The following is a 23,506-nucleotide window of genomic DNA, read 5'->3' on the forward strand; positions in this document are numbered from 1 at the left end:
CATAAAGGGTCGCCTGTAACTTTCTCTTTACCCCCTTCAGAGGAATATCAATGCACTTCTTCATTCTGTTTGTGCTGCTTAACAACCCATGTGTCTTATGCTCCACATCACCCTTCCCCTCCAACCTCCATCAAATCTGCATTCGATTATCACCCTCTGTTAATCTCGATCCTCTCTCTACCTGCCGTGCCACTGCTTCTCGTTTATTGTTTAGTATAATGGTGTGTGGGGACTTAACAAGGATTTACACCTGATTATATCCCACAGGGTGAATCCCCCATAGACTGACCTTGCAGTTCACTATTGCTATTGGCTAAGCAGACTCAGCCCATTTTGCCAAATTCCTCTCCTGGTCTCTCTCTCTCTTTCCCTCTCTCTCTCTCTCTCTCTCTCTCTCTCTCTCTCTCTCTCTCTCTCTCTCTCTCTATTGGCTGTTGTTTACCCACCCTGCCTGTTTACCTCCGTGAGTCATCCATTTGTCACATTGCAGCTCCTGGTTGCTTTTGACGAAAGCTGCATTTTGCATAAAAGCCCAGCATTAATCACAGTGTCCTGACAGAATGACAGTGAGGTGGAGAGGGGTCTTACAAAAGCATGCACAATTTTTAAACCCTTTCAACTTCACCTATGCCAGAACCCCCCAGTACCCTGTCATATTCATCACTACAGTCACTATGATGAACAGCAGAATTTCCTTTTATTAGTAACATTATCTCTGTTTTAAGCTTTGTGCTGCTCCTCACCCCCTCCAATAACACCCCATCCGCACCTCCTCCTTATCCCTCACTGTTGCCTGCCAGTCTTAAGCTCTCTCTCGCTTTCTCTCACTCACTCACACTCTCTCTCTCTCTCTCTCTCTCTCTCTCTCTCTCTCTCTCTCTCTGCCTCCTCCATCTCTCCATCTCAATGCGCCACAGCTCCTCCCTCCACCTTCCACAGCGTCGACTCCTCCCTCTCCGTCTTTCTTCTCGCGCTCGCGCTCTGCTGGGTATGGCATGCACGCGAGCGGGTGCGCTCCTGTTTACATGCATGCCTGCATCTGGGACAGGCTCTCTTATGTGTGGACTGTCGCTGTTCCTGCTCTACGCCGAGATTTTTCGGGATCTCTTGCGCTTTGGGGAATTGCGTGCTGATTCGTTTTTTATTTACCTATTCAATTCTTTAAAGGCCTCCTCTGTGCCACACTGCCGCTCTGGAGCGATTTGGATGTAAACTGCGCTCTGGCAGAATGGGATTGCCAAATTTAGACTCCACTGCATGACGTTTCTGGTAAGAGCTGCTTGCTTTTTGTGCTAGATGAGCATTTTGAGAACTCAGAGATGCTTTAAAGAAAGATAAGACTTTCAGGGAGAAATTCGTTTGAGATGGAAAGAGGAGACACTCGTGAGGGAAAGATGCTGAATAATGGTTCTTTACTGGCCACTGGGGAGGAGATTTGAAATGACTGTGGACTGTCATTGCATAGGAAGGGGGTCATTTGCTACAAATGAATATCTGCCAGTGTGAGCCTTCGTGCATATTTTCACCTGCACACTGTGTTTCTAAAAAAATCTCACCCACCCCACCTCATTATTTGTGTGTGTGTGTGTGTGTGTGTGTGTGTGTGTGTGTGTGTGTGTGTGTGTGTGTGTGTGTGTGTGTGTGTGTGTGTGACCACCTATACAGTGCAGGGTCGAATGTTTGCTTATGCCTCTCGTGCAAACAATTATACTAAATGCATTTCTGGTTATCCATGGTTTGTTCGATTGCTTAAAGACATCTTTATTTTAACAAATGTAAGAAATGAATGCATTAGATTTATTGATTTCAACACTTCTGAGTGCTTTTTCTAGTTCACAGTCCTCATTATAGAGCCGGCAGCATTATACTCCCTCTTCTTTTTCTCTCTCTGTTCTTTTCGCTCATTTTCTCCCTCCTTCTTTCTCCCTGTTTGACTGCTAAGAACAAGCAACTTCCTTCGCTGGTAAACTAGCATTTAAAGGAATAGCATTACACTTTATTTCTAAATCTTGGCAGACTGCCACTAATACATTAAGGTTAGTCTTACTGGATACATCAAAGATTAATGCTTTCTCAATGTCTTCCCTGGTACATCCTTTAGAACTATTAGACCCATCTATGCATAGCGGCTTATTTAAAGAACATCCGTGAAAGCCGAAAATATAACAGCCCATAAATGTTCAAATTATATTTGCTGATGTGTGAACAAATGTCTAGCGGTGTGGAGCACGTTCTCCATTTCAAATCCAAGACACAGTGTGCCCAGGTTTTACAGAGCACATTGTGTCTTAGACATAAAAAACACGGACTGTGCTCAAACCTGTTTTTTTCTCCGAACACAGGGCAATCTATCAAAATGTAACGCATCTGCAATATGCATATAGGCATGCATTGGGTAGGAGCATAAAGCAACTGCATGGCAACAGTATCCTAGGCACATCCTGGAGATGCTGTAACTTGCCAGTAGATAAATTCAGGCCAAAACAGAAAGCTTTGACTGACAATCCACTCCAGCAGTGACTAGTGATACAAATAAGACCGTACAGTCTATACAATGAAATATGTTTTCAATAAGCTGGCAATTGTGTTAACAGACAATATCCCCATTGAGCAAATTCACTGTTGGTGGTAATAGCCATTATGATAATGCTGCAGTCTGATAACAAACACCCGATGAAACAAGATAAGGCAGTGCTACAGGAGAACTGCATCACCTCGCTCCTTTTGCTGTGTGTTCACACATAAATTAACGCCTGTGCCTTTCAGCCCTGATGTTTTCACAGGGTTTGTGAATGATGCAGAAAAATAGGCAGAAGCGCAGAAATCATTACGATTCAGATCCCTGCCTATTGCGACCTCTGAGTCTCCACCTTCCTGCTCGCTCCTCTATCCATTTACCCTGTCGTCTGTTCGACAAGCTTTTTTAAGCACTCGATGAAGGCCTGCCTGCATAGATAGGAGATTGGGTGTGCGTTTGTCCTCGTTGTGGAGAGATGCAAGAATCCGACGCCATCAGCGAAGTGGCTCATTTCTGTCACACAAAATGAGGGACGATTAAAATGGGCTGTACATAGCGAGAGAGCCAGCGAGGGGCTGCTGTGAGAGGAGACCGAGTGGCATATCAGACAGCGAGCGCTCACTCCAGCCTCCCACAAATGTATTCAGAAGGTCAGAGAGTCGCTTCGCTGCAGTAGACTCTCCCATTAAAATTTCATCATAACAGCTTTATGTAAAAAATAAAAAATATGAGACGAGCATGTAGGAGGGGGACAAGGCCTCATTTTCCATCCCATTTGAGGGGCTATAGTGCTCGGTGTGAATGAAATTCTGTTTGCGTGTCTGCAGCAATGCTATCAATCATTGCCAAAAAGTTGCCGGCATATCTCAAGCGGTCGTATCGTCTGGGCTGCTGTCGACGGGCACGTTTCTGCCTTGTTAAAGAGGAGAGGAAAATGCCTTTGATTTTATCAGTCAGAGTAATAAAATTATTAGCCTCGGATGGAGTGTTGGTCAGAGGAACAATGCTGGCATAATTCGGAAAGCTTGAGAGTGATTATCCCGTGGCTAATTTCGCGAGATAAGCCTCTTCCTAATAGAAGCATTGATAAAGAACTCCATGGAGCTCTGCTTGGGCTAGATTGCTTTCGGGATTACAATCGTCCTGCATTCTATCCGCAATTTCTCTCTCCTTTTGTTTCAATTAAACCCAAAACAAAGAGTCTTGTGTTTAAAAGAGAGAGATTGGTTTTAGTAATTACCAGCTTTGCCGGCTGCCAGCAGTAAATTTAAAGTAAATCTCAAGAGCTTTAATGGGGAAAGAACATCACTTTATGGCATTATTATTATTATTAACCATTGACAGAAAGCTGAGGGTTGGATTGACAAGCAATCAAACTCAATTAGACTTTGACAGCAAGTAACCTGAAAGCATCTCAGGGTTTGCAAATTTAGCCTACAATGTTTCAGCAGGTGGATGGGTGGGCACATCCTTCATGTCGTTCACAAAGGATGGATGCATTTCATTGTCAAGATTAAGAGAGCGGTGTGAGACATTACCGAAATGCAGTACATCTGTTCCATTTGCAACCCTTGACAGATGCTTATTTAAACAGCAACCATCACATATTGCTCCACAGGCAGTTAGTCAAAAGACCAATATTCGCGTGACAGGTCGTAACTAATTTCAGTCTCAACCACGCTTGGAGTTAAAACATTCGTGTCATTTACTCAATTTATGATAGCATGAAAATTCTGGGCCACCATTCGGCAAAGAGTAGGTTGGGGTCTTAGTCTGAACCTTTTTTTATGTCGGTTTCAATTTTCTCTTTGGATTTAGGTGCAGTTCGAGTGCAAACTGTGATAAAAAATAAGCACTCGGATCAAAACAACTACACGCTGTATTACTTCTTCTGTGTGAAAGAATTCTGTATGGTATATCTATTCATACAATATTTCTCTCCATCTGCAAACCTAGCTTTGGCAGTATTTTAATACTTTTTGTTTGAAGAGTGAATTTTTTTTTTATCGCAGTGCTTGACATTTTCGTCTCGATAAGCTTTGAGTTCCTAGTGTTTCGACATCACCGTTCCTGTTAGTGGAATGTAGCTTTCCAAACCTTGGGCTTTGATCTAAATCTTACTGTCATCAAATAATAAGATCAAAAGAGTCAAATGGAAGATATGCCGCATCCGTAGGCTTAAAACCTTTGCTGATTTGATATACAAAGTTGTTTGGGTGAGGAAGTAAGAAGACAAATGTATGGGGTAAGCAGGGCTGATTATTGATTTAGCTCAGGTCTTCTCTGATTAACTGCGGTTGTAAATACAGAAAAAGACACCTGCTTATGTCGTGATGAATGGCAGCGAGTTGATTTGTCACTCTCAACTCAGTCAATTTTAACAGTAATGTAAATGACCTCTCATCCAGAAATATTGGCTTAAACAAAATATTGCTATCTCACTTTGCTTTTGCATTATTTATATTATAGTCATTCTTTGGCAGAGAAGTGACACAGATGCAAATTCAGTATAAAAGAATACAGACCAAAAGGATATTCAGTCTTTCAGTGAATGCACCATGAGAATGCAATTATTTGCATGAACCTGACTCCAGTCCAGCTGTGACCAGGTTTTCAAAACTGTATCAATAAAATATTTTTATTATATAACTATTTTGAATGATTTAGGGTATAAGTGATCTTGATATTACAAACATAGAGAATGAATAGGGTCACCGAGTGCAGTTTTACCACCATAGATGAGAATATACAAACGATTACCACCAATTTAGCAGATAGCTATTTATTTGTTGGGAATATTTATATAGCTATTAACCAACTGATTCGTGTCATACTCTGAAATGTGTGCAATGTGATCAGAGCTGCTAACTGTACAAGAGGGAAAATAGGAGAGATAGAGAGGTAGAGGGAGAGAGGATGATGAATAAATAGATTGCTGGAAGAAACAAGATGAACTCCCTCAGGCCACTATATATAGCCAATTAGTTACAGCATTATATAGTTTATATACTTTGAACTCACAGTAGCTTTCTATTAGATTGTTGTGCTGTTATGAAACTATGCTTAGTTCTGTCATTCGCCAGATGAAATGAATCATTATTTAATCCTCCCCTAAATGAATTTAATGTAAATAGAAGCTAAATGAAAATTTTCTGATTGTTACTTGTGCCTCAAACGAGAGAATGCTCTAAGTGAAGCCGTTTCTCTGTTTCTCCCTCCTACATTGTTATTTTTGCATTTTTATAATGAATTTAATCATTTTATTAGTTTGAATTATGGATTTTAATTTAACTTGACTGGAGCCTGGAGGCTTCACAATCTTTAATCTGTTTTCACAGCTGTGATGCAACACTGTTTGTTTTATTCTAAAAATACAGAGATCATTTATTATACCAGTAACTTTAATAAAGAAAGGTTTTAAAATAAATAAAATAACCCTGCTGTTTCCTTGAATGTTTTTCCCGAGGTATAACTGTCTGAAAATCAACATGAGTTATTAATGGCTATGTAGAGTGTGTTGTTTCGGTAGTGGTCTTACTGTAGCACTCATTTCCCTGTAAGGAGTGTTTTTAATGTTAGACGTTTATTAATCAAATCAAAATGCGAGTATTATGGTTAAGGAAATCTTGAGGTTATGTTACGCAACAATTAAATGATGTAGTGACAAATATCAGATTATTTACTTATAATACTGCACACAGGTACAAAGTAAATAAATACGCCACGTCAAAACACACAATATACACTAAAGGTACAAAAACAGTCACCTTGTCAAAAAGTATGCACCCTTGTACCTAAAGAGGCTATATTAGTACATCAAAGATATACATATTGGTCCCTAAATGGTACATATTAGGACCTTTTTAAAAAGGTACCATGCCAGCAGCTTACGATTTAGGGTACACTGCAAAAAAATGATTTTCAAGAAAAAAAATCTTAGTATTTTTGTCTTGTTTTCTGTAAAAATATCTAAAAATTCTTAAATTAAGACGCTTTATCTTGATAAGCGAAACGACCCAAGAAAAAAATATCAAATTTAAGTGATTTTGTGCATAAAACAAGCAAAAAAAAATCTGTCAATGGAGTAAGCAAAAAAATCTTGAACATTTTTCTTAAACACCAAATTCAAGAAAAATTCAAGAAAAATGTGCTTACCCCATTGGCATTTTCTTGCTTGTTATATGCACAAAATCACTTAAATTTGATATTTTTGGTCTAAAAACTAGACTTAGTCGTTTTGCTCATCAAGAAAAAGCATCTTAACTTAAGAATTTTTTGATATTTTTACTAAAAACAAGACAAAAATACTAAAAGAAAATGTTTTCTTGAAAATAATTTTTTGAAGTGTACATAATTCAAAACAACTACTTATTACAAACAAACACTGAGTACTTTTGTCTTGTTTTCAGTAGAAATATAAAAAAAATCTTAAATTAAGATTATTTTTCTTGATTAGCAAAATGACCTAAGAAAATAAGTCTAGTTTATAGACAAAAATATACAGTTTTAGTAAATTTAAGCTTAAATCAAGCAAAAATATCTGCCAATGGGGTGAGGAAAAAATCTAAAAATAAGTTTTCTTTTTTCTTAAACACTTAATTTAAAGGGCGATTTGCAGGTAAAATCTTTCAACAAATTGTGCAATTTGCTTGTTGATAATAAACATTTAAACTGTTATCCATTGTATTTTATGTTGTTGGGTATCACAAAACCCGAAAAAGTATGAAAAAGTACAGGGGTTTGCAATGATTCTCCTTTCCCCCACAACGCACTGTATGACGTCACGCTGGGGAGAGAATTTACCTAAGCCGCATTGAGAGCATTGAGAATGACTATAGAAAGACGAGTAAAGTACAGTTATGATAGCGCAGATTATAGATAGATAGATAGATAGATAGACAGACAGACAGACAGACAGACAGACAAGACAGATGGATAGGCTAGTATAGAGAAATAGGCAGACAGCCAGATAGCATAACGTTAGCATATCTTCGTGTAGAAAGTAAACAAACAATTAACATACTCGTGCATGCTGGCTTGAGGGGGTCCATGATCCTGCCTGAAATGGGTGTTACTTTATGCGATCTTCAGCACAAACGGTTTTGGCAGCATGTCTCTAATCCTGGAAGGTGAGTGAGGCACGTCACATCTGTTCGCGGGGACCAGCGACCCAAACGCACTCACTTTCTTACAGCCAGTAGCGGAATGGCAATCGGGAGCGTCGGGACTTTCCCGGTGGGTCGATCTGATAATAGTTATACATTTCGAGTTAACACCGCCTGGCGGCGTGATGTGCGTCGGTTCCCGCAGCCCGCTGGTCAAAGTGCAGCCTCTCTGCTCAACAAAGTATATGAAAGTGCTCAACCTGTTCGGCAGGTCCAAACATGTACAGGATTTATAAAAATACGGTGATCAATGAGCAGTTCCTCCTCAAATGGCATAGTCTGTCGTGATGTAAAAAGCCGCCGAACGCCTGTTTATTACAGTATGTATGCGGTCGGATCCGAGTGTGCTGCAGCTGCTGACTACAGCGTATAAAATGATCGTGTGATTCGTTATAATCGCATAAACAATATAACAAAGCATCCTTTTATTTCACAAAACAATATATTTGAGATATTATTTGATAGACTAGTAAGTGTGGATAAAGGATGTTTAAAAATCTCTAGCCTGGTGGTCAGGACATGAATGGATCAAATCAGCAGATTTGCGAAGTTTTATTTATCTCCCCAGATATCATAAATAATAATTAGCATGGCAACTTTGCAGTATAACACATTATATATTTCCTACGATGTATATATGATTTCCAAATTGTATACGTAAGTATTAAACAGCAATAAATGTCTCATCTATCTCTATGGCTCTGGCTGAGGCTTTCTCCACTTCTCCCCAACGTGACGTCATCGCAGAATTGCGTAAAAAAAAACCCGTTAATACCAAAAACGTAAAAAAGTGTTCTTTAAGACCATTTTTGAGACATTTTAAAAATTTTACACATATCTTGAGTGATTTATGTACCCATTAATCGACAGTGGTGGTTAACCTGCAACACGCCCTTTAAGCAACATTTTCTCAACCCATTGGCAGATAATTTTGCTTGTTTTAAGCACAAATTCACTTAAATTGTATAGTTTTTGTCTTAAAACTAGACTTTTATTTTCTTAGGTCATTTTGCTCAACAAGAAAATACATCTTGATTGAAGAATTTTTAGATATTTCTACTGAAAACATGACAAAAATACTAAGTAAGAAAGTCATTTTTTGCAGTGTATAAATATGAACGTAGGATGTAGAATGAAAAAGCTATAAAAATAGGCTTAATCTGTTTGATTTGTCATGACATTGTGCACAAATACTTTGGGTTTGACTTTCAAACACTAATAGATAAGGAATGAAGGAATCTGCAATTGGGTCACTTCCCTGCCTTGCCTATTTGCCTTCCTTGGTCCATCCGAGTCTCCCTGGCAAGGTCAGGACTAAAATGGTGAACAGGGAAAGAAAATAAGATGGTCCAATGTGATATTTTTTCTCAAGGTTATCACCAAGATGAAACCGAGGGGACAGTAGGAGAGAGAATGAAAAAGAGAGAGAGAGCAGGAAGATGGACCTTTGGTTTAAATTACATTTGTACATGAATGGGTGAGACAGAATATCATCCAGTGAGCATTAAAACACACGAGCAGTGTAACATGAAAATATAAAATCAATTCAGCTGATAGCCGCTCTCCGTGGTCTCCGATGACAATGAATTTTGATATCGCCATGAAGGGTGTGTTCTGTAATTTTTCTTGGAACTAAACATCCCCTAGAAACAATGTATCATTGGCAAAATGAAATCCTCATATTTGCGAAGTACTTCAAGCTCGAGCATTTATTTACTCTGTTAGTTATTGAAGGTCTCTACCTTAAACAGATAAATAGCTTGGTTTTCCGACGTCGGAGGCCGAATTGATTTTGCCCGCTGGCTTGACAGATGGCCCTGAAAGTAACAAATAGCAAAGAAGAGGACAAATCTTTGAAGCGCAACACTTATTAACTTCATGAGTGTTGGGAAGGTGCAGTAATCTGAAAGAGATCTAGTCTTCCATTAGCGCAGGAAAGGAGGCATCAGTCGCTCCACACTGTGAAAAAGAAGTCTCACTAATTCCTCTCGCCTGCAGACAACAGATAATTGAAAAGCAAGGCGGCAGATATGTCAGTTAATTTGCTTATATTTCATCGAACTGGGCCGATCAACAATCCTGTAGATTGCTTCATCATGCATGGCCTGTTGGAACCCCTGCAATCGAATGTGAGAGCTAAATTGAATTTGAGTTACACTGCAGCGTATTGAGTTGCAATTTGGCAAAATAGGACATTACATACAGTATGAGAATGGAGACAACTGAGGGTCCTTCTCTCTCTGAGGAGCACTACGTTAAAATAAACTAGTGCTTGACACTTTATTTCTTCTGTTGGAGCCAGCGGGTAGGGCTTAATATGACCTTCCCATGTTACTGAGGGAACAGAATACATGGGCGAATGTAATTTCCACCACAACGATCCTAGTAGAGCAACCTGCTTTAAGCGGCACGCAGCCTGTCATGCGTATGGTGTGAATGTTGGTCAGTAATAATTAAAGGGGAAGTCCAATCTAGACATTTTAGCCTGTTTATCACGGGTAATTTATGTCCACTTTGCATTATACATGAGGAAAAATAAATAAATTTGCACGATTTCGATTATTAGATTGATAGTGTGTTGAAGCGGAATTTTCGTAACGGTCTTTAATGGACACAATTAACCAGAATGCACTGCGCGAAACTGAGTCATTAGCTCCACCCACTAACCACTGTTCGATGCAGTCGTCAGGTTTGTTTGACTTCATGCGGCGCCGCAGGAACCGACAGCTGGATGACGTCAAGGTTCCGCGAAAGGGATTTAAAAGCAAACTCCTCCGTATGATTTCGCGAATCGCTCTCGCGGTACTTTGACGTCATCCCGCTGTCGATTCTTGCAACGCCACATGAAGTTGAACAAGCCTAATAACTTTTTACCGCTCAACTAGCTCTCAAATCAACTCAAGTCAACTTGAAGTTAGCCGGCAGACGAACCCATCCAAAGAGTAACTCCGCTTTAACCGTCTCTGAGGGGGAAATCACCAAAGCCCTCGATAAAAGATGACTAGAACCTGTGCAGTATGTGGATGTAAGGACAACAAATTCAGGCCACCGGGAGTTTTTATTGTTGACATCAACGCGACCCTCAGCTGACCCACCACTACACTACTTTGAATATGCAGCCAGCACTTTCGTCAGGAAGATTCTGAGTACTGTTTTCAGCCCAGTTTTTCCGCGGACTCAGGTAATGTAAAATTGTTAAAATATCTAAAACATCATTTGGCTTAGTTGTTGCTTGTTTTGTGTAACTACGGTAAACATACTACGTAGAAAGTTATTATCATGTTGTTGTTATTATAAACACGAGCAAAGCAAGCTAACGTTAGCTCCTGTGCAGCTGTCAATCAAAAACGTTATCATCTACTGTCAATCATCTCGCCTCAAGACCCGCCCCCATTTAGAACATTCAGAATTAATGTAGTCGTGCATTTTTCTTCCGGTGATTTGATGACGCGTCAAATCACCGTTACTGTAGCAGTTAAAAGCTTTTATTTTTTATATGGAGTTAGTACATTTGATGGCAGCACAATCAACTACATATATGGCATGAAATATAGTGTTGGAGCATAATGTTGTTTTAGGGTTGACTTCCGCTTTAAATACAGAACGTTCAGTGCTGTAATAAGAGGAAAGTCTGCTCTTTTGATGTTGATGCATGCTTAACATAGCATGCTTTAATCGTGTGTTTAGTGTGTAAACAACTTCACATTTCATTTGAGCACTGTATATTTATGACAACAGAAATTGCCTTTAATATTGGGTGCTAAGTGCTTTGGTGTTACAGTGCCTTGTTTCAACCAGCCAGACTCCAAACATCTAATATTACTGCACTATCACCTTTATCCATACATAGAATGGCTCTCATTGTCTACATTGTATTTCTTAAATCGATCAGGTTAAAGGAGCACATTTCTGTCTCGATATATTTCCAGAGCGACTGCTTAGACTTAAGTGCCCTGAAGATATGCCTTTAAAGATTCACATTTCTCCACATGGAAACTCTTGCACAGGGGTGTTGACTAATAAGATGAGCTATTGACCATGTGAGTGAGTTGACTATATTGAGAATTACTATGTCAGTGCAATATTCTGGCACGGCAACAGAGAGAAGCCGTTTTTTCCCTCTTCATGCATTATTCATAGTCGCCTGACAGACTTTGATTTGTATGTTTACAGAATAGGAGCTTCCTGAATGATGATTTAATCTTTTAATTGGATAATAAATCCAACACTTTGTTTAGTGGCTTTTCAATTGCCATCAGTTGACCACCAAAGCCAAATTAGTTTTAAGGCATTTGCATACCTTAGCATTTGGACTAAAAGAAAGGTTAGAGTTATTACGAAGCATACTAAATAAAGATGGAAGGGGTGTTTGGAGGGGGGTGTTGAATTCATCACTTTCTCTAAGGAAATGATAAACAGTAACATTTGTCTTTTTTGTTATTTTTTTTCTTTACTACAACTACAAGTTTTTTTCTCACTGGCAAGCCTTCACAAATTAGCGGCCAAGAAATGTTTACAAATGTTTACAGTTTGCTGTTTATTAGTGGTAAATAAGATACGTTTTTCTGCGCATAAGCAGAGTTATTATTTCCTACGGGAGTCATATGTGGTACCATAACAGTGAATGAAATAAAAATTGTGAGTCTGGATTCAAATGCAGTGTTTAATTAAGAAAACTGGGATCACACCGAAGAGACATTCTGTCATTTTATTACGATCTATCCATCTGCTTTTGTACAATTTTTTTTTAAAAACCAAGCAAATTTGTCGATAACCACACATTTGACCTCCCCTCTCCTAAGACAAATCAGCCCAATTATAGTAAGAGGTTTAAGGCGTTTGCTTGGCACATATTTGGGAGCCATGCAAATTGTACCGAATTTGCATAACAGAAGATATCACACGTAATAACATTCAAAATTTTGTGTTATGTCTCAAGAGGCTGAAAACATGATGCCCGCTTATCCGAAGAAGATAGATCAGTGATGGATTCTCTATTATTAAAAGATCTCAGGCTTGACAGCTCTGTTTACGTCATGACCTTCACCCTCACACCTCCTCATGCCACATGTGTCGTTTAATCGATGTAGTAATTCTCTCACAGCTGCAGAATCTCTTTCCTCCCCGGCTGTATGCAGATCACACTTGATAGATGAACGAGGGATAAGCATCCTTGACAACAACGACCCTTTTGATGTAGCTTAGGAGCACTTAGTAGCTTTTAAAACCACAACGCAAATTCATGGGGCCCCGAAGGGTGGGGGCCCCCTGTTGGTCACAAGTGCTGAACTTACTTAATGACTCCTTTTGACCTCATTTATAACAAGGTGGTCCAGGCTCCAGAAAAGTAAAAAAGATGAAGCACACTAAAAGAACGAAAACAAATAAGAAAAATTCCAATACTGGCAGTTTGCCAAAGCTTACAACTTTATTATCATTGAAAAATCAACATACGAGGATGCGAAAGAGTTGGTCGGGTCAACCACTGAACGTTCTGCTTCCGCTTCTGTCACTACATTTGACAGCAGCGGCATAGACAAAAATTACAAGGGGGTCAGCACCCCTGAGAGTTGTCTTTAGGGGTAACGTTTGTAAATGGCTGTCGCCATACCCTGGTATTCAGACAAAGCAGCAGTGGCATCACTAGGCCTTTTTAGGTGGCCTTTAGCATATCAAAATTTCTGTCCAGACCCTCTAAAAATTCTGATTTATTCCACAATCAGTACACAACTTCATGATTGCTTCAATCCCCTTCAGATCTCATTTAGGGCCAGATTTACTAACAGCTTGCGCCAGCGCAAACCGTCATTTTGTCTGTAAATAACGACTGTCGGGATTTACTAAAGAAGCACAGTGGATCATTAGCACTGAAAATGTGTGGTTTAGTTATTTTTGCAACTGACCTTATTGCATATACAAGTCTATGAGTTTCCCTTTCAGACACAACATTTTTTGGGAGGAGAATATTTAAATGATTCACGCAACACAATTTACTAATGTTTGTGCATGTGTTATGACTGGTATTTGCGTCATTATTTAACGTCAAAATAAAGCATGTCTTAAATGACTTGAAATGTTTGCAATTATTGCTTAAAAAAGAGCTATCACAGAGAATAGAGAACGCGTGATACAGAGGATTGTTTTAACATGTATCAGTTTATTTGGAACATATTATTCAAAAATACTGTTTGCCAAGTCATGTTGTTTGCTAATGTAAATAAAATAGGAGTCACTAGGAGTCCTCCAGTTATTTTCAGTGTACTATGGCTTCGTTAGCTGGGGTTACACCCCCCAAATTTTCCACTGTGATGTCCGTGGTTCTGAACTCAAGATCTTCTCTGCTTATTTGTGACCCTGAACTAATTTGCACTGCTCTTAGTAGATTGCGTTGGTCATTATGTAAATCTGCTGTTGTGTCTGTGTTATTTTTTAGGAAATAACCCACAGATATTACTATTGGCGTTTTTTGGAATTGTGCTCTCACACTAATTTGGCCCGTTTAGTAAATCTGGTTCTTAGTCTTTTAGTCTGTAGTGTGTTATTTAGTGTCTTTTTTTCAAGTTCTTTCCGATTGTCACAGCATAGAGAAGAGTGAACATTATTACATTACAAGATGTGTACATTATCTGAATTGGTGTAGATCTTTAATAAGCAAACACTTTACATAATGTGATGCAGCAGCAGTACAAGACGCTTTCTCATCCACCGTAAAACTGCAAAAAGTGTTCATCACTTGTTTATCTCCAGTAAAAATAGAGTTCTTAACACCCATGAAGGCAAAACAACATCTGGCTGTGAATAGATATATTCACATATATATATAGTATATCTGGCAGAACATTTTGTGTCGATATTACAGTAGTACAGATAGTACAGTTAGTAGATCTGTTACATTTCTGATCAGAAGCCCCATTGACTTCCATAGTAGGAGAATACTATGGAAGTCAATGGGGCTTTCTGATCGTTTGGTTACAAACATTCCTCAAAATATCTTCCTTTGTGTTTATCAGAACTAAGAAATGTATACAGGTTTGTAACAAAAAAAGAGAGAGAGTAAATGATGACAGAATTTTAATTTTTGGGTGAACTATCCCTTAAAGGGAATTCGGCCAAAAATGATATTAAACCCAAGATTTACTCACCCCCAAGCTGTCCGAGTTGCATATGTCCATCGTTTTTCAGACAAACACATTTTCGGATATTTCAGAAAATGTTTTAGATCTTTCAGTTGATTAAATGTAAGTTACGGGGTCCACCCATAGTCCACGACCTTCAAGTCCAAAAAAAGTGCGTCCATCCTTCACAAATTAAATCCAAACGGCTCCAGGATGATAAACAAAGGTCTTCTGAGGGTAATCCGTGCGGTGTTGTTGTAGAAATATCCATATTTAAAACTTTATTAACGAAAATAAATACCTTCCGGTAGCGCCGCCATCTTAGACTCCTCTGTATTAAGGAGAGAGTATTAGCGTGGTGTACGCACTTTTCTTACTGACGTATGACAAATTCGGAGGGCGGGGGCACAGGGCAGCAGCAGAGTAGCCTCCGTAGGCTGCGTAAGCTCTCATCCTGAATGCAGACGCGACTAAGACGGGGGCGCTACCGGAAGGTAGTTAATTACGTTAATAAAGTTTTAAATATGGATATTTCTACAACAACACCACACGGATTACCCTCAGAAGACCTTTGTTTATCATCGTGGAGCCGTTTGGATTTATTTTGTGAAGGATGGACGCACTTTTGGACTTGAAGGTCGTGGACTATGCGAACCCCGTAACATTACATTTAATCAACTGAAAGATCTAAAACATTTTCTAAAATATCCGAAAATGTGTTTGTCTGAAAAACCATGGACATATGCAACTCGGACAGCTTGGGGGTGAGTAAATCATGGGTTTAATATCATTTTTGGCCGAACTATCCCTTTAAGTTGTAGAAACAGTCCGCTATGTTAGCAATTATAATGTTACCTAGCTAACATTTAATGCTGCCTTCACGTGCTATGGAAAAGATAACTTTTTGCATTTGTGAACTGGTATTTACCAGTGTGTTGTGTTAAAGTGCTTTTCTTGTTGTTCTCTAGGGAAAATACATTTACGCAAGTAAATTGCCTGTTTGCTCATTACTAGGAGGCTCCTATTGACTTCTAGGTAGCATCTGCTCTATGTAGGTAACACCAAACCATAACGGTATTTTTAATATACCATTGTGAGTGTTAACACATTATATTACAATTGTCTAAGACACAACATTTTATAGGCTACAAAAACTATGCACTAACAGTAGCAAAAACGTTTAGTAGTGTTCTTCTTCTTCTTCTGTTGCTCTCCGTTGCTCTCTCTCCATCTCATCTCAGCAACTCCTGCATCAGAATATTAAGAGTTGCTTAGTGGAAAATACCACATAAGAGGGTGTTCATGTGCATTTTCCGTTTTCCATTTCTGTTTTGGTATTTACCATAATTACCATAGCACGTGAAGGCAGCATTAGTCCAAGACTAAAACATGTTTGAGCTGTGTCAGCTGAAAATAACTTGACAGATCTTAAAGGAACACGCCCACATTTTGGGAATTTAGCTTATTCACTGTATCCCCCAGAGTTAGATAAGTCCATACATACTTTTCCCATCTTCGTGCGTGCTGTAATTCTGTCCCGCGCTCGCTTAGCTTAGCACAAAGACTGTAAGTGAATGGCTCCAGCTAGCAAACTGCTCCCAATAAGTGACGATAACATTGTCCTATTTATATGTTGGTGATAGAGCGCGTTCGTGACAACAAAATAATTACTAACATTACATAGAGCCCGGGAACAACTGCAATAGTAGTGACCACCCTGTTCATGTTAGTGTCACTACGTTACATCTAGCTAATGGCACTGTTACAGTAAACTAGTCATCTAAAAACATAACGGAACACTTACCGTAGCCGCAGGTGATCCACTTTGTCCTGTTTGTACGATCGATGGGATGGCCGTATCCTTCAACACACGTTTCATTGTCCGTGTGGCAAATTCCATTTTTTTTAAATAGTCGTAATACATTTACTATCCAGCAATCGCTAACTCTGTTACTCCAACTATGAGCGAACTCTCTGCTCCTCACCACGGGGCTTCTCACTCAGGTGCTGCGAGCAAATCACTCCACCCAAGCAGCACTGCTTCGCCTGAGAATATAGTTCCCAGTATTATACGATTAAAAGATGTCTGTGTCTCATATGACCTTGTTATTTGTACATGATGTGACTATACAAATCACAACATATAAGTAGGAAAGTGTTGACATAATTTTTTTACTTAATTGGGAGCAGTATGCTAGCTGGAGCCATTCACTTCCAGTCTTTGTGCTAAGCTAAGCTAGCGGGGGCTGTGTCAGACAGAGTTACAGAGTTACAGCACGCACAGAGATGAGAAAGGTAGGTATGGACTTATCTAACTCTGGGGGATACAGTGAATAAGCTAAATTCCCAAAATGTGGGCTTGTTCCTTTAAAATATGCAATTGCTATTGATTTGTAGATACACCAGTAACATATTTTTTAAAGGCTTGTTTATAAAATATCTTAATTTAACTAAGTCCTTAACTTAGTCCTGACTTTAGCTAAGCCTTGTCTGCGTTACCAGGTAGGTCATAATGTTAAAAGTAAAATGTAATTTAATTTTAGTGTGTAAATGTGTTGTCATGAAACAAAGGCAGGATCTAAGTGCAGATGAAAACTTTATTAAATCCAAAAACATGGGCAGATATCAAAGACATGAAGTAATCCATAACAAGAACTTGAACATGAAACAACACCTAACAATACAAACAATAACCGACCGCAACAATGGATCTAGCAGATAAGTTGTTTTTGTTAAATCAAGATGGCCGTCCCATTAAGGAATATGTTCCGGACTTTTTTGGATTAAGTTATCATGTACATTAAGACCATTTGTAAAACAAAACTGTAACATGGCGTCATATTACAGTTTTGTATTACAAATGGTATGGATGACCATAATTAATAATGTAGTTGCTAATGCTGTTTGTTCTTGTTCTTGGTCATGGTTTTCATGCTTCGTGTTTTGAATTTGTATTCATGTTTGGAACTATTAAAGTATTTTATCTGCATTTAGATCCTGCCTCATCTCATGCGTTTGGACAGCATGTTACACATTGATTGTAAACAACTTTAAAAACATTGTAATAAATTTAGTCAGCTTGAACCAGAAAGAAGCCTTGAGAGGAAGGATAATAGCATAATGTCTCCACGTTGCACCAATAGTAGTAGTATGGCCTTTCTCTGTGTTCACAAATTCACACAGTTACATTTTTGATGCAGTCTTTGTCACCCTCAAAAACTTCTCTTGAAAAATGGTATGTTTATTATTGTCCCCTACTGTTAGATGAACTTTATGCCCATGGGCAGAATTGAGACCTCAGGTTCTGACTTTGCTTAGGGCGCCCAAAATGATAAACCCGCCCCTGGGAGCACTAATATGAAATTGTTATTGTTGGAACAACTTGCCTAATTTCCCGGTGGAACGCAAAAGGGTCTTGCTTGTCTCAGATGTCCCTGAAGATGCTCTATTAGGCAAATGTAGGCCTGTTCTGTCACCCCTTTTACACCCTTTTCACCCCTTTTTCATCCTGTTTCAGGTGATCAGAAGAATATTCTGACCTCACAGTGCAATGGAGTGTGCTTTCAACATAACCTCATGGCAATTTGTAACTATTTTACGAGGTGCCTATTTATAGCAGCTTATACAATTTTTCGAGTTCATACAATCCTATTCAATACAATCTGCTTATACCCCAGTGACGTTGGACATATTCTTTAGTATGATTCATCTTATACGTCGCACTTCTCAAAGTAGTTACGAATTCCCATGAAATCAAGCTGATGGTTGTATAAACAGAACACACTCTTTAGGCTTCCTGTAGGTTTATTGTTGTGGGATAATAATTGAATGGATTTAAACGTCATTAGAAGCCTTTATAATATCTCCCGTTGGAGTGTAATACTGTAGTTATGCGAATACAAGTTAATATTTTCTATTAATTTGTGCAGAAGACACTCACATGCAGAATATTATAATGGCTTTAAATGTTATTCTAAGGTTTTGCCTAAATTCAGGTTCTTAACCTGGATCCGTTAAATCTGCATAAATGTATTTCAATTAAAAGTCACCAGGAATATTTTTACAGTGGATCCCTTTTACTCGCTTTACAAATGGAAGCTACTTGAAGTTGACATAATCAATTATTAAAGCTGCCTGCTTAAGATTAATTGAGTTTGACAAATCCAGTTAGCAATCTCATGTGTCATGCAACTTGTATGTCCTCTTGGCAAGTTGTGTGTGTCTTGTGTTCATTCATGTCAATTCTTCACAAGACTCCCGAAGAGCCCTTAATCAAGATCTCCATCATTCTAAACCACATAGTTAAAAAGAGACTATTAGATTGAAATTGAGCCAGTTTAAGGCCAATAAGGCTTTTCCACACTCAGGTCAGTTTGGTCAGTGGTCAGGTTTTTATAATATCTGTATCTGTTGGTTTTTAATGTCTAAAGATATAGGACCCTATTATACATCCAACACAATGTGATGGCAGGCACAATGCAAGTGTTGTTTGCAAGTTTCAGCCCAATGCAGTTATAATTTTCATGTCCAACGCCACATTATTTAAATAGCAAATGCACTTGCAATCATCTGTTCGCCCATATGCATGCTGGTCAAAAAAAATTGTGTTCAGATTGCATATTGTTGGCAAGTTGGTATTTTGAGGCAACAAAAAACAATTGCGCCATTGACCAACTAAAACCTGGTCTAAAGTCAATATTGCAATATTTTTTATTTTCATTTAAAATGCACGTTTATTATATACACCTATGGGCGGGTACACAACACATGCATGCTCTACTTATTACACACAGGAATGCGCAGCAGAACACAAACATATCAAATATTAAAAATAGATGGATTACAATGTAAAAGATTATTATTGTGTACATAAAGAAAAAAATGCGTATATCATAATGGATAGTCATTGCATGTATCAGAATTACCTATTTGCAGTAATGACTAGGAAATTGGTTTCCTTTCAGGAAAAGCATTCAGTCTTTGCTCTTGCAAATTCTGCCATGTTAATAGCGAATCTGCCATAGTGCAAGCACAACTGGCTTTTAAAAGGAGTGGGAGATGAGACTCTGATTGGTTTATTGCACATTATGCCCTAAACACGCCAACCCTTTTGGACTATGAGTCTCTTGTGTCGACCATTTCGTTAAACTATCAAAAGTAGATTTGAGTGCACATGTGCCATGCACTTAGACTGTTAAAATAAGGCCCAGTTACAACCTTACAGAGATGAACAAATAATAACTATACAAATAAAATAGAAAACATCTCTTACAGGGCAGAAAATATCATCATATGCATGAGAAAAGTTTTTTTTTAGATGTTTTATCTCTTGTGGACTCTTTTAACAGTCCACAAGGGATGCCCATAAAATCTTGATTTTTCACTTATTTTTTTTGTTAGGATATCTCAAGGTGAAATTAGCATTGCTATTTTAAGGTGGGATATGCACATTTTTTCAGTTCCAAAAAGTTTTATAGGTTAAATCATTAAGTTGTTTTTTTGTAGTCCAAGCCATTAGTCGAGATTAGTCATCTGCTTTAAATGCAAAAGAGATAAAGCCTGCATTTCTGTGTACTCATTATGTCATTATATAATACTCATGATATTAAAACAATATATGATGTACAATTAAATTTAATACACCCTAATTTGTGGCTATACGTGTTTATGGCCAGCGTTGTTTATTTGTTGTTTTCTGTTTCTTATAAAGACCTTTATCTTTTATTTTTTAATGCGTCCCTGTTCTATCATTAATCAAAGCTATGAGTTGCCTTTACGCAGCATGTTCCAGCACAGTACTCTTTTTTATTTTTTGAGAATCAGCATTTTCTCTAACACCATCTTTAGCTATTTTAAGACCAGGAACTTGAAGATTATCTCTCATTATCTTTGCCTTTCTTGTCTATACTGTGACCTAATCCTTCTTTCATTTTTCTCAGCAGGTTACCATCAAAATGGTGGCTAGAGAGGCAAATGGGCACAGCTACCTTATGGCATGCTGGCAGCCCATTCTCATCCTGATGCTGGGTACCGTCCTGTCGGGTTCCACCACCGGCTGCCCCTCTCGCTGCGAGTGCAGTGGCCAGGAACGCTCTGTCTTGTGCCATCGGCGGAAGCTCATCGGCCTCCCCGAGGGAATTCCCATTGAGACGCGACTTTTGGATCTCAGCAAAAATCGTTTGAAAGCCATCAACCCAGAGGAGTTTATCAACTACCCCCACCTGGAGGAGCTACAGCTTAATGAGAACATCATTGCAGTCATCGAACCCGGAGCCTTCAGCAACCTCCTTGGGTTACGGACACTAGGATTACGCAACAACAAGCTTAAGTTGATTCAGCTGGGTGTTTTCACTGGCCTCAGTAACCTCACTAGGTTAGACATTAGTGAGAATAAGATTGTCATTTTGTTGGACTATATGTTTCAAGACCTCTACAACCTAAAAGAGTTGGAGGTGGGGGATAATGACCTGGTGTTTATCTCTCACAGAGCCTTTCACGGCCTCAGTAGCCTAGAGCAGCTCACAATGGAAAGATGCAACCTGACCTCTGTGCCAACAGAGGCCTTAAGTCATCTTCACAACCTGCTGTCCCTCAGGCTACGCCATCTCAACGTCAACATCATTCAAGACTACTCCTTCAGGAGGCTCTATCGACTCAAAGTCTTGGAGATAGCAAATTGGCCTCTTTTGGAGACCTTGACCGCTAGGTCTCTCCATGGTCTCAACATCACAACCTTGAGTATCACAAACTGCAATCTTACTGCCGTCCCTTATTTGGCCATTCAACACCTGGTGTACCTTCGCTTTTTCAACTTGTCCTTTAATCCCATCGAGGTTGTGGAGGGCAACAAAATGCACAATTTGCTAAGGCTCCAGGCATTTCACTTGGTAGGGGGCCGGCTAGTCACTATTGAGCCTTATTCCTTTAGAGGACTCAACTACCTTCGGGTTCTCAACGTATCCAGCAATAGTCTAAGCACTTTAGAGGAGTCTGCATTTCACTCGGTGGGCAACCTGGAGACGCTGGCTCTCCATGACAACCCACTTGCATGCGACTGTCGTCTACTCTGGGTCTTTCGCCGCCGATGGAGACTCAATTTCAACCGCCAGCAGCCATCTTGTGAAACGCCAGAGTTTTTGCAGGGTAAAGAGTTTAAAGACTTTCCGGACGTTCTTCCGTCCAATTATTTCACCTGTCAAAAATCAAAGATCCGTGATCACAAAGCACTTCATAAGTTTGTAGATGAGGGGACCACGGTTCAATTCTCTTGCCAGGCGGATGGGGACCCACCACCCGTGATAATGTGGCAGTCTCCGAAAAAGCAATTCATTACTACTAAAAGCATTGGCCGGCTGTCGGTGTCCCCTGACGGAACCTTGGAGGTTAGATATGCCCAAATACAAGACAATGGCACGTACATGTGTGTTGCCGTCAACGCAGGTGGAAATGATACCCGTTTGGCCCACCTTCACGTTCATAGCTATTCTCCTAACTGGCCCCATCAGCCCAACAAGACCTTTGCCTTCATTTCAAACCAGCCTAATGATAGTGGTTCAAATGGGACTGGTGGTACAGATCCGTTTCCCTTTGATATGAAGACTCTCATTATCGCCACAACTATGGGCTTCATCTCGTTTCTCGGAGTGGTGCTTTTCTGTCTGGTGCTCCTGTTCCTCTGGAGTCGAGGAAAGGGTAATGCCAAGCCAAACATTGAGATTGAATATGTGCCACGAAAAATAGATGGAGAAAGCAGCCCAACTGAGGGATCTCACAAGATCAGTATGAAGATGATTTAATCACCGGCGTGCGTGCGTTACGTGAATAGATGTACTTGACTTACTTTGATGAATGAGGGAGTAGCTATCCATGCACCCCTTATGGAATTGAACAATATTGCAGAACAATAATGCAACAAAAGCCTTTTGCTTTTTTTTACAGACTGTACACATCAATCTCACAGGGATTATGTCTTCAAAGGGAAAGCAGGCAGGTGATTTGAGGGTTTCAAATATCTGTGTATTGTTTTGGTAAGTGTTAAAAAAAGCCAGAATCCAGAGGACTGGTATATTTTCACCTGCCCTCTCATCTTTATTTCTGTACATAATTATTTCAATGTACATTGGGCAATACAGTGGTTAAATGCAACAGATCAGAGGTCAAGGGTGGTTAAGCCTACTGGAGTGCATGTGCTATATATAGATACATGCAAAGTGTATAGGTCTAATTAAATCACTGTAAATGTCCATTATCCACTCTTTATAAGAGATAAATTTGTTTAAAATGATTTATTGATTAGGCTTGACAATCATAAATATTTCAAACGTCAAGTGTTAATCGTTAAATATGATTTGATGGTGCAATTTCAATTCTGACACGTTACATAGTATCCTAAGCCAGATGTAGCTTTGAATTTAAAGCCATTTGCTTTGAGTGAAAATGTGGGGAACTTACTGGACCTGTGGTTGTATTCACAATATATCATCTGACAGATCGCCACAGTTTTTATTTACCTACCGATGAAAAGTTTACAATTTTATTGAGTTAGTCATCCAGATGTTGTTAATTTGCCATGCTGTAATGCCATTTTCTATCAGTCTTGAGAGGCAGTCGATGTGCGGTAGGTAAATGTGTTCTTCAAACCCTTGCAACAGTGCTGATTCGGGGACAGTGGATGACTGTAAAACATATTAAAATGACAAGCTTTTATA

General features: G+C 39.2%; 1 protein-coding gene across 2 annotated transcripts; it reads left to right on the forward strand.

The window, feature by feature from the left end:
• Nucleotides 1-953: 953 nt before the first annotated feature.
• Nucleotides 954-23,506, forward strand: lingo1b (leucine rich repeat and Ig domain containing 1b). Of its 2 annotated transcripts, none has more exons than XM_065289232.2 (2): nt 954-1,269; nt 20,738-23,506. In XM_065289232.2, exons 1-2 carry the CDS (start codon nt 1,258-1,260, stop codon nt 22,592-22,594), a joined length of 1,869 nt encoding a protein of 622 aa, XP_065145304.1. In that variant the 5' UTR covers nt 954-1,257; the 3' UTR covers nt 22,595-23,506. The 2 variants fall into 2 exon arrangements, with proteins under 2 accessions (XP_065145304.1, XP_065145305.1); XM_065289233.2 differs by having other exon boundaries at nt 20,741-23,506.

Source organism: Paramisgurnus dabryanus, chromosome 2 (genome assembly GCF_030506205.2).
Source record: "Paramisgurnus dabryanus chromosome 2, PD_genome_1.1, whole genome shotgun sequence".
In the NCBI taxonomy this organism is placed as follows: domain Eukaryota; kingdom Metazoa; phylum Chordata; class Actinopteri; order Cypriniformes; family Cobitidae; genus Paramisgurnus; species Paramisgurnus dabryanus.